We start from the raw sequence: 12294 nt of genomic DNA on the forward strand, positions 1-12294 counted from the left end.
CATATAGGAGGAGACTTTGAAGCTGTTGATGGAGAAAACAAAATGATGATACCAAATAGGTTGAACAGAGAACTTTTGTGGCCTTAGATTGGAGACCTTGTAATAACTTTCAATATTAGTCTATTAGAATATATTTTAATATGGCATATCCTCTTGTAATTCCAAGTTCCAAATATTGTCAACTAGGAAAGCGAAGGGTCCAAAGGGAAAGCATTTATGTACTGCAGGTTCATTCTTTCTTTTCTTTTCTTTTCTTTTATTTTGGTACCCAGGACAGTGGAAAATCACTAAAAATTCTATTTATATTTATGATATCATTCACCAGCTATAATGGGATGTCTAGTTCTCTTGTCTTTTCTTTTCTTCTCTCTCTCTCTGCTCATTTGGAGGGCTTTATAGAATTTTTTAGATTAAAAATATTTTTGTGATGAGATCCAATAAACTAATGATACAACTTACTATCAATGTTAATCTTTTAAAAGAAGTCAAAAATTGGTTTGGTGCTCCCGTGTGATCAAAAGGTTACTATCAGTAGGGTTGGAAACAAAGGCTTCATAGCTAATTTTGGAGATGTATATAAAATATTAGTTCAACTCAAATTTTTACCGGGCTTTATTTCACGCATATCAACTCCAAATATCTTGAATAACACTATCGCATGAATTTAATCAGTTTCTATGTTGCTATACAAAGGCAATTCATCTGAGACCATTTGTTATGCCTTATTGTAAAACTTTCTTAGCATCACACATGAGAAGAAAACTGTACATTAGAAAGCAAAGATAACTACAAATTTAACATAAAAAAGAAACTAGATAAGTGGTGGCTATAGAACCTCGTTGTTTTGCTCTTTGCTCCTTAATAAAGGATTGTTGCTAGATATGGACTTGGTCCGCCCATAGGATCCTACTGCTATGAACATATTTCATGATCACCACTAGGGGTGTGTGCAGTTTAGGTTGGGTCGGTTTAAGGTTTTTTTTGAAACCAAATCGAGTTCAATCGGTTTTCTAAAATTGAAACCAAAATTGAACTGGCCATTTGTGAAAATTGGTGCAAACCGACCTAAAAAATTTGATTCGGTTTGATTCGATATATCAAGTTGAATAAAGTTGGGCTAATTGGGCTTCCCACAGATTTCAAAATCTTAAAAGGCATGAGGTTACTTTCTTGCGCAGTTGCGCCATCATTTACAAGAGGGCCACAAATGATTTGGCCACAACAATCAAGTGAAAGATAGAACCAATTTTACCAATAGGTTGTAGCCACTAGGACAAGTCCAATACCACTCAAGGCTCACAACTAAAATACTATCAATTATATATAATATGACAGTATCTATCAGACCTTACTCCAGATTCAAAACCAGAGAAATAATAAACATTTAAAGTGTTGAACGCTTCATGAAATAGCCAGCTTAGACAAGGATTTCTGTTGAGTTTAAAATGAGAAGAGTTCTTGAAAGTTCTGTTTGTTTCAAGAAGTGTCTTCAATTTGGGTTGTGCGGGGTGGCTCGAGCGCTGTTTCTAAATCTTTTTAAACTAAATTTGCACTAAAGTTGTTGGAAAGAGATTCGACCAGGGCTAACAAACCCGTGGCATCCTTTTGATAAGTCAGTGTGGGAATATGACAATCTTCCTTATACAATCTCGCGATGCACTCATCACAGGTGGCTACCACTCAAAAGAGAGCTAGGGAGCTCAACTATGGTACTACCTATCATAGAGTCACAAACTGGCACAGACTAATAAACCTAGGTCGCACCCTTTTTTATTAGTCAATGTGAGACTATGATATAATATAGGCCAATTATTCTGTGACCCAGATACATAGTATTGAGGTGGTGTCTAAATAATGGATCTAACAACTGAACATCTATTGGATTGGGCATGGGTTTAGACATGTTCAAAAATCTGGAACATGTTAGTTTTTATACACGCCTATTCATGACATACATACATATCTAGATGGGTCCATTCATGAATTTGCATGCATGCGTACATATATACAAAGAGCATTGCTGAAAAAATCAAGAAATGCCAGGCTATTGAACTGCAATTGATGCATCCTTCAAAAAAAACGAGTTCTTATGCACATACTAATTTAGATCCTTTTGATGAGAGGCTACCAGAGCTATTATAATTCTATACATAAACATAGGAATTCTCATCCACAGTAACAACGTTAAGGAATCAAATCTATAGTATTAAACAAGTAGAACTCAAAATCAGCAAATGATACACTAGCATTCTCAATCTTTGTAACATGGTGGGCAGAGAAGCGAGAGCAAAATCTGATCCGTAAGGACGCTCATTGTTAAATGCTGGTCAGAAATTAAGGTTGTTTGTCATCAGATGCCGATTGAGAAGAAAACTTGTCGTCACTCTCTCGTTGGGAAGGATGCTCGTGATGGGATGGCAATGGGAGAAAAGAACTATAGCCAATCAATCTCGAAAAGAAAGAGGCTCTTCAAGAGTCTAAAAAGTGGAAAAAAAAATTTTATTTTTTTATAGAGATAAATTTAATTTTTATAATAGATAAATAATTTTACTAATACGATCAATTGAATTGAATAATTTTGACTTTTCTAACGTACCTCGCCTTTACTTTGGATACCAGCACTCATGTCCTCCATCCTCCCCTCCCCACCATCGAGAAATTATTGGATGGACCCACGTTGAAATTATTTTATTTGACCTCCGTCTCGTTCCAATTTTTGGCGGACGCCGCACGCCACTTGGCCTAGGGTGATTGCATCCCACTGCTGCTCCTACCTACCCTGTCCACTTGCCATTAAACGAGCCAATGCCTCGTCACCCTTCAATATATTTTTTTTTTTTTTTTTTTTGCTAGAACACCCTTCATTAATTCGCATGCCATTAATTTCTATAGCTATTCCTCTCAGCCGAGCCTTCTTCCACCTCTAAGGCGTGTCCCCTTCCACACCAGCCATGGAAGGAGGCCTCACCTCCTCCACCCTACCCTTCCTGATCTCCCTCGCTTTGATCCTCCTTATCAAAGCCATCTTCTTCAAGGCCAAGCATCCCAAGCCACACCTTCCGCCCGGCCCGAGGCCCATCCCCATCGTCGGCCACCTCCACCTCCTCCGCCCTCCCCTCCACCAATCCTTCCACAAGCTGACGAGCCGCCACGGCCCCCTTATCCACCTCCTCCTCGGATCCACGCCCGCCGTCGTGGCCTCGTCGCCCGACACCGTGAGGGAGCTCCTCAAGACCCACGACCTCGCATTTGCCAACCGCCCCCAGTACACGGCCGTCCGCCGCTTCGCCTACGACTCCGCCGGCTTCGCCTTCGCCCCCTACGGCCCCTACTGGAAGTTCATGAAGAGGCTTTGCATGTCGGAGCTCCTCGGCGGCCGGACGGTCGACCAACTCTCCCCGGTCCGGCGTACGGAGCTCCATGCCCTCTTGCGGACCTTGCTCCACAAGGCCAGATCCAGCAACCCCGTCGACATCAGCTGGGAGCTGATCAAGATGACCAACAACGTGATCACCAGAATGACGGCGAGCTCGACGACTTCTGACACGGAGGAGGCGAGGAAGTTGGTGAAGCAGGTGGCCGAGCTCGTTGGGGTGTTCAACCTCAGTGACTACATCGGGATTTTCCGCAACTTGGACTTGCAAGGGCTGAACAAAAGGATCAACGTGGTTCATGAAAGGTTTGATGCGTTCATGGAGAGGATCATCAAGGAGAAAGAAGAGATTAGGAAGAGAAGAAAAGAGAGAGGAGAGGGAGATAATGGTGTCAAGGACTTGCTTGATATCATGCTCGACGTGTCCGAGGACGAGAATGCTGATATGAAGCTAACAAGAGAGAACATCAAGGGCTTTGCTCTGGTAAGTTTCAATGATCTTTTAGGCCCCATTTGGAAACGGAATAAGCCCCCTAATCCCAGTGTTAACCCAGGTTTATTAAGGGATTACTGTGTACGTGGCCACCGCCCTACGGCTGCCTTTTTATCCCTATTTCTCACCTCTCCGTTTCTTCATCGGTAGCTGAGCCTTTTGAGCTGCATGTCACCTCTTCAACCAAAGAAAAAAAAAATTCACATCACAATATTTGGAAAAAAATATAATTTTTAAAAATATAATGTTTGAACAATAGTTTAGAATATTTGGTTGATCGTAGGAAAGTAGTACATTATAGCTTAAGTTATATTTAGTTAAGTATTTATTTTTTAAAAATATTAATTAAATACCTACTATGCTCATAATAAATAAAAATATTTTATTTATAATTTTGATGGCTTAAAATTATTTTAAAAAAAATTCTGATTCCTATTTGGCAGAAAAGTAGCTTTTTTATTTTTTATGAATTTTTTTACAAAATATAAAAAAATTATTTTTATAAAAATACCACTTTCTCATCTTCCTCTCTAAAGAAATCCAATCAAATAAGAAGCATTTCCATAATTTTCCTTCTTGTTTTTCTGTGAAGCAAACGAGTCTGAAATATCCTACTCCTTATTCTTCCTATATTATGTAGGATATTTTCACAGCGGGCTCTGATTCGTCAGCCGCTACGGTGGAATGGGCGCTAGCGGAGCTCATCAACCATCCATGCATTCTAAGAAAACTGAGGGAAGAGATTGACAAAGCTGTAGGCAAGGACAGGCTCGTCCGAGAGAGCGACATCCCGAATCTACCATATCTTTATGCTGTCGTCAAAGAGACTCTAAGGCTCCACCCGGCGGCGCCATTGGCCATAAGGGTATCGGACAAGGAAGTGAAGGTGGGAGGCTACGAGATTCCAGCCAATACAAGCCTCTTTGTCAATGTGTGGTCGATCGGAAGAGATCCCAACTGCTGGAAGGACCCGCTGGAGTTCCGGCCGGAGAGGTTCGCGGCGCCTAGAGAGGATGGGCTCAGCTCGATCGACTTCAGAGGGCAGCACTTCGAGCTGCTGCCGTTCGGGAGTGGCAGGAGGGTGTGCCCGGGGATCTCGTTAGCTTTGCAGGTGATACAACTGACGTTGGCTGCCTTAGTTCACTGCTTTGAGTGGAAAGTTGATGGTAAAGAAGAAGAGAGGAGTGGAGGGCTGGACATGAGCGAAGGTATCGGCATGGTGATCCTTAGGGCTCAGCCTTTGGTGTGTGTTCCTGTTGCACGCTTGGACCCGTTCCCACCACTCGATCCATGAAAGCTATTTGCCATGGCATGCTAAGGAGGCATATATTTGTCTATCCCAGAAGTTTTATGTTTGCACTCTGGTACTGGTCTTGTAATATCCTCTGGATAGATCTCATGGAGATAAGTCGGGTTGTTTCAGTGTCTTGTTTTGTCCTTTATTTAAACCATGGTGAAGGTTATTTAAAATTGGAATAAGTATGCGAGTGCTGGATTGGTTCTCTTTTCACGTGAAGTGTGGATGTATATTTTGTTTTATATCAATTATGTATCAAAAATATATCTTAAATATTTGTACAGGATCGAGAAACTCAAATAATACATTCCAGATAGTCTTTTTGGATTAAATCATAAGTCATGACAAATAATATTGGAGCGAATCCACCCCATAACTTATATGGACTAGAGAACATTGCAACACATACTTATTGAGACTGACCACAAGCCGATCATGGTACTTGTGATTAAATTTAAATGGATTTGGACTTTTAATTTAACAAGAATGCTAGAGCTTAAAAAAAAGAAATATGTGAGGATCCGTACGGACATATGTTTAGTCTCATATCGGCTATTCATTGGATAAATTTTGGGTACTTAAATTAAGAAATCCAAATAATGTTTTCCGGCTAGATTTTTTGTATGAGATTCTAGATTGTTATATTTTTAGCTTTACAAAAGGCAATGGTGATAAGATTTTAGTATCAGGTGCTAGGGTGCCCCACCATGAAATTTTCTCTCGGAAAGAAGTAGCTAGGTTTGGTTGATATAGTATTTAATTATACTATTCTTTTACTGTTCTTGTTGCGTAATGCATGTCTGAAGTGTTGGCATGAGTCTCTCTCAACCAGTCAAGAATGGAAAGAACCTATTTAGGAATCCCTGAATGGGTATGAGCCCCTCCATCAGCCGAACAGGGAAGAAATAGATATAGAAACGTCTTCATTCGAGAATTCATAGCTAAATGTAGCTGTAAATACTCTATGGAATCACTAGATTTAGGAATCCCTTTATGCTGGGATTAATAGTTTCCTAAAATAGCTTTCCTTGTATCCCTATAAATGTATATTCATTACGGAAAAAAAAAATGAGAAAGAAATTTTACATGAAGATGAATGGCCGTGACTTTTGTCTTTTTGTTATTTGTCTAAAAAATGAGAGCAAATCGTGGGGGAGGCAAAGTTGGATCTTCCAAGGAGAAATGCTGTAAAATATAATTTTATATCTGCTAATAAAAATTCGTACAAGTGTGGGACACCCAATGTTATGGATTCGGTCACCTACATCAATTCATCCACCTTCCAACGCACGACTGATATAGAGTCCATAATAACCCTACAAAAACCTGAACAAAACCCAAAACTCAACGAATAATCACTAACTTTAGTATCCACCGTTGGGTGTTGCTGTAGGATTAATTATTTACTGGGTTTTGATTTGTTTTTTTTTTTATGGGTAGAGAAGACTGAAACCAAATTTACCATGGGAGTCGATGGATGAAAACAAAATAGAGTTACATCACAAGAGTTTGTATCATAAAACAAATATGTTTTCATTTTTAAAAGAAAACAAGAAATATTTTTGTTAAAAAAAAAAAATATAGCACTGGTATAAATGTTCTATTAGACTTGATGGCCATGATAGATACAAGGGTGTGGATGAAACAAAAACTGGGCTGCTTGGACTCTGGTTTGCCCATTTTTGGTAGCAAATCAATGTACTGAATATCACATGGATGAGAACGCCAACATGATGGTGATAGAAGGAGTTTCCTTTTTTTTATGGCATGTACATGCAATGAAATCTCTCATGGGTCACGGGATCACTGTTGTCCATGAACTACTACCATCATTGTCGGTTGTTGTCGGGTGGGAGTCGGATTCATAATGCCCCTGTAATTGGTGCTGAAGACAGCATGGGCAGGCGCTATCTCTGTAAGATTTCATCCATTTATCTGGACGAAGCCTCAATTACTGTGTTTTTTTTTTTTTTTAGCTAAGGCAGATGAATCGTACTAAACAAGTACGGATGCACCAAATAAAATCAAAATAACTCGGGGTGCCAGAGGCGACTTCCCATCTCTAGCCCATAGAGTACTACCGGAGTGACTGACTATATAAGCAACCACCCAGTCCGCAGTCTCATTATCTTCACGGAAGACATGCCCTCCATCCCTTATCATTGTCCAAATATCTTGGAGCAAAGAGTGGACGCAATCATTACTCCTTGAACCCCCCGGATCCATGTAATATCTGTGGTCGAGTCTCTCTCCAGGACGATGGAATTGGCCCGTAAGGGTGGACTCAATTATTGTACTTGGCTGGATCCGAGAACAGGCTGAAAATAGGAACCATCCACCTCTGCTCCAGAATATTTGGCGATATGTGAGAAGGTGCACATTCTTCCGAACAACAATAGAGTGGTGGATTGAGTTGCATCTTTTATGGCATCGCATTCTGACGAGATAGTGTGGACCGACAGCATCAACATGCCCGCCTCTTTTTGGAATATTTTGGCTTCTGATTTCACTAGATGTATTCATTTGAAAACCCCTCTTCGGAAAATTTTGATTTCTAATTTCATTTGTTGTATTCATTTGAGATCTATATAAATTACTGTCTATCTCAACAAAGAAAAAAAAACCTATTGCCTTCGTCCTTCTCCTTCAAATATTATTTTATATCATTTAGTTATATATATATATATATATATATATATATATATTTTCATGGCCCCATGATTTCTCATGAGATGTCTCGTGGATCGGAGACAGCACACGCGTTCAACATTACTGGGTTATGGACGTCAATTACGTACTCTTTCTTAATCAATCATGCACATATATACGTGCCATATTTTGAAATTATAGCTATCCATCATGTTTTCCATTCAACTACTTTATCCTGGTGCTCAAACAAAATTAAATCAAATTGCATACATTTCATCACTAGAGTCTAGTGCTTGTGGTGATTTTTATAAAATCAATATATTTTTTAATTTTAGAATTTTTTTTATTTTAAGAATAATGCATTCGTAATTTATTTTTATCCATAAAGTTATCTAACTAGGAAATATTATTTTTAATTAAAAATAGTTTTGATTTTTGAGATTCCTTTTTTTTTTTGAAGATAGAAATTTGAAAAGATCCTATGAGAAAGAAAATTTTCCACCTCTTCCCCGCAAGATGTTGGTAGGAAGTTAGTGAGAAGATTGGAAAGTCCGTCGGTGGGAATGTTAGGTTTCATTTATTTTAAGTTTTTGGTGGTCCTTTTAGAGGAATCATAAAGTTTTAAGATTTTTTTTTTTTTTTTTTTTTTTTTTTTTTGGGTGGGAGGTAGAAAAGAGGAGCTGAAAGATACATTAGAAACGAGTATGAGGGCTACAGCACATCACCGTATCACTGGTTACCACCACAAAAAAAACATTCAGGCTACTGGAGAAAGATAAAATCAAACAGATTAATGCAATAAAAACCTAAGATAGAGACTTTTAAGCACGGAGGAGATAACCAAGAGAATAAATGAATATTTGTTAGAAGGAACCTCTCATCTTAACAAATTTGCTGGAGACTGTGCGTAAGTGCCATGTGGACAAAGTTAGATAAAATAAATGTAGATGGAAATCACATGATCCTTACTGAGCTGGGTATAGTTCGGCTACAATAAATGCTACTAGTATGTAGAGGTACAAAATAAAGAGGTAGAACTAATCCGATCATTATACTAAGGACCAGACCAATAGATCAAAACTTGACCGTGATCAATTATAATACAAAACTTATGAAGTCGGATGGCCGACAGAAAGAGTAGACCGATGACCAAATCGGTCTCCAAGGTATTTCTAAGGGATGAAAACCGCACTATAGGTCAAATAAGGAGAAGGCCAATGCAAGTATATTGGATGAGCCAAAATCGAAAATGCATACTTATCAATCTGATAGTTAGTACAAAGCAACTATGCTAATTAACATCCATAGTAGGAGGACAGCTAGCATCAGTTATTAGAACAGTTAGAAATGGAGGTCGGATATGGATAGTAACCATCAAAATGAATAGTTATTCTATTCAGTATAAATAAGTGGTGTTATACTTTGTTAAAGGAGCCTTTGATAATCCAACTTACATATGCATTTTATGTTAACTTAGCTTAACTTACTAGTAGCTTTTTACTTTAGGAATAATATTAACTTAGATTTTTACTACTGTAACCCAGGCTATATCTTTATCTCTATCGACATCTATCTCCTTCGAACAATAGTAGAACAATAGCGAAAGTCCTTGAAGGTCAAAATTTTTGGATGCATATGCTACTTTCATATATTTTCCTTCAATCACTATCTTTCCGGTTGTCCTCGTACTTCTGTAATATCCAAAAGAAAAGAATAACAACCAGATTCCATGGGGCTAGGTCACATTTTTTGAGTGTCTTGTTTTGTACTTTATTTAAACAAATGTGAAGATTCTTTTTTTTTGATACCATACCGTTCTAGCATGACTACATCTAAAGAAGTCATAAAAAAGAAGGTGACAAAGAGGAGATGGAGCGAACTCGTAGGTATCATAAAACCAGCTACTAGAGCGCTGCGCAACATACGAGGTAACCTAAATAACTGCACTGTTCGTCTCTCAGTAAGCACGGAAACCTTGGAGGCCACACAATCCCCCAAGAGGTTCCGACTGTCCTGCAACAGTGGGTGCTCATCGCCTACCCAGACGTGGCCCTAGATCCACCAAATCACAGTCACCGAGTCTTCTTGCAAGTGGATACGCTCTGCCTCCAAAATGACCTGCACGTGGGTGATCTCTTCTCAAGCAACTCTGAGCTCGGTTTCAGAAATAAAAGTATCATAGAGCCGACTACTACACCCTATTGCGACCAATTTGAAATGAGCGTTTTTGATCATAAAGTCAGCACCTCCTCGACCTCCATCCTCATGCATACTACTATTGAAGTTCACATTGAAAAAAACTCGGAGATGGGGGCTCTATGGAGATGAAATCATCTAAGTTGCTTCTGAACAAATAAGGGAGTCTTGGATTCATTTCCCTTTTTGTGTGCAAAGGACAAAAGCGACCATATTTTACTATTAGCTTCTGGTGTGCCCCACGATGAACTCAATTATCTATATCAGTTCATCTATCTCTACTAAAATTTTATGTAGACCTAAATATCACATGTGAAGCTTCGCATGGTGGACTTGAGGACAATGATTTGATAATGATATCTCTTCCCTCTAACCCATCTATTGCTGCCAAAATCCGACCCGACCATGAGGCACTTTATGATTGTGCTGATGAGCTCAACGAATGTTGATAAGGTCAGCAAGGTTGGTATGAGCTGAAAGATTGGCTATTGAGATGGCTGTGGCTGTGCTCAGATGGAGAAGGTAATCTGGCATGGACCGTCCGACTAAAACCAAGAAAAGAAATTCCACTTATTAGAGTTTATCCGATGGAGGATTCTTCGATGCCTAAGACTGGCAGAAATCTTAGAAAAATAGCTGAGACTTGAGAGAGATTGGCAACATGAAGAAAAGCATAGAGACTGTCAATAAAAGTGTCAAGAGAGCTATTTGAAGGTTCCTCGAATGCTGTCTATATAGGCGAGAGTCGACATCTGTTATCAAGTAAGGCAGACGTGTGCCTTAACTATTACATAACTGCCCGCTCTTTACGTGCATCAGCTTAACTATGTGCAAACATGAGCCAAGCTGTAATTGTTGTTGGAGGAGATTTAATCTTTATAGTGTCCTTAATGGAGGCCATAAGACAAATTCCAATTTGTCTATATGTGTCCTCATTGAAAGATGTCGGTTCTAGGCATATCACCATCCACTAGTTTACTTTTAGCCTTATGCTTTAATAGATGATTGATTGAGATTGATTCCAGAGTAACCCTGAAAAAACTTGACAAATACCTAAAACTCAACTAATAACTTAAACTTTTGAATCCACCATTGGGTATCCATGTAGGATTATTTATTGGGTTTCGATTTGGCTTTCGATTTGGCATATATAATTTGTTTTTGTGTATGGATAGAGTAGGCCGCAACCCAATTTATCATGGGAAACTGATGGATGAAATTAACAAAATAGAGTTAGATTACAAAAGTTTGTATCATAGAACCGGTATGTTTTTATTTTTAAAAGAAAATATGAAGATGCTATCAAAATCATGTGTAAACCTGTCATCGTTAGATATAACGACTAATACAAGTCCCACTATTATGATGACAAAATCTCCTGATAATCATACCAACATAGGTTTAAAGCTTAAATAAAATCAAAAAAAAAAAAGCTATTAAAGGTCTAAAATTTTAAAAATTTTAAGATTGATAACCAGTTTCCAATTAACTTCTTTGTCCTCTCTACTTGAATGGTGCAGATTGAATTTGACAATAAGTTACTAAACCAATATCAAAACAATTCTTATTTCACTATACCTCAATGTTGCATATAGTGGCTAAAATGGTGGACCTTACTCATTTAAAACATATATTTATATTTGTATGTTAGAGGATTTCATCTAGTCTACCAAAATTCAAAATATATAACAAAAAGTAACTAAGCGAAACTAGAAAGGTACATGATACATAAACAATATTTTAATAAAAAATTAAACAATAAAATTAAGTAATAATTTTTTAAAAAGAAAATTGTAGCATTAGGATAAACTTTTTTTTTAGACTTATTGGCATGATGCCAAATTAATGTACGTCATCGGTAGCAAATTAATGTACCGATGAATATATCAAATGAATGAGAAGACAGAATAGTTCATTAGAGAGCGCTATCAATTTCAGACAAATTATTTAAGCATACTGTTAGAGCAAAAAAGTGACTGCGTCTCGACCAAAGGTATTGTATGTTTTGGGGAGCACGCACGTGCTTAACACTATACGTGGTTCGTGCACGACAATTTTTTCTTCATAGCTTTGTCCTTCTTAAAAGGGCTCTCTGAAAGGAAAGGGGTGGCCCCTCCTTATAAGGCACAATCCTTTTCACTACTCTTTCGATATGGGATTAAAGTTCCGGGTCCCACATCTGCCCCCAACACTACCTCCGGCAGAAAGGATTCGTGCGGGGAAGTTTTGGTAGGGCCCTCCTAGCGCTATTTGTTAAAGCGGAAAAGTGACTGCATCCCAATCAGA

General features: G+C 38.5%; 1 protein-coding gene and 1 long non-coding RNA gene across 2 annotated transcripts; one reads left to right on the forward strand and one right to left on the reverse strand.

The window, feature by feature from the left end:
* Positions 1 to 2184: 2184 nt before the first annotated feature.
* On the reverse strand, positions 2185 to 2771 carry LOC120109956. Its single transcript, XR_005510778.1, has 2 exons — positions 2597 to 2771; positions 2185 to 2477 (listed from the first exon to the last, which is right to left on the reverse strand). It is a non-coding gene; the product is annotated as an uncharacterized LOC120109956 (long non-coding RNA).
* A 77-nt stretch (positions 2772 to 2848) lies between these two features.
* On the forward strand, positions 2849 to 5376 carry LOC103706880 (cytochrome P450 93A3-like). Its single transcript, XM_039123852.1, has 2 exons — positions 2849 to 3857; positions 4507 to 5376. The coding sequence occupies exons 1-2, from the start codon at positions 2952 to 2954 to the stop codon at positions 5158 to 5160; spliced, it is 1560 nt and encodes a 519-aa protein (XP_038979780.1). The 5' UTR covers positions 2849 to 2951; the 3' UTR covers positions 5161 to 5376.
* The last annotated feature ends 6918 nt before the right edge of the window (positions 5377 to 12294 follow it).

Source organism: Phoenix dactylifera, chromosome 2, assembly GCF_009389715.1.
Source record: "Phoenix dactylifera cultivar Barhee BC4 chromosome 2, palm_55x_up_171113_PBpolish2nd_filt_p, whole genome shotgun sequence".
NCBI classification, from domain to species: Eukaryota; Viridiplantae; Streptophyta; class Magnoliopsida; order Arecales; family Arecaceae; genus Phoenix; species Phoenix dactylifera.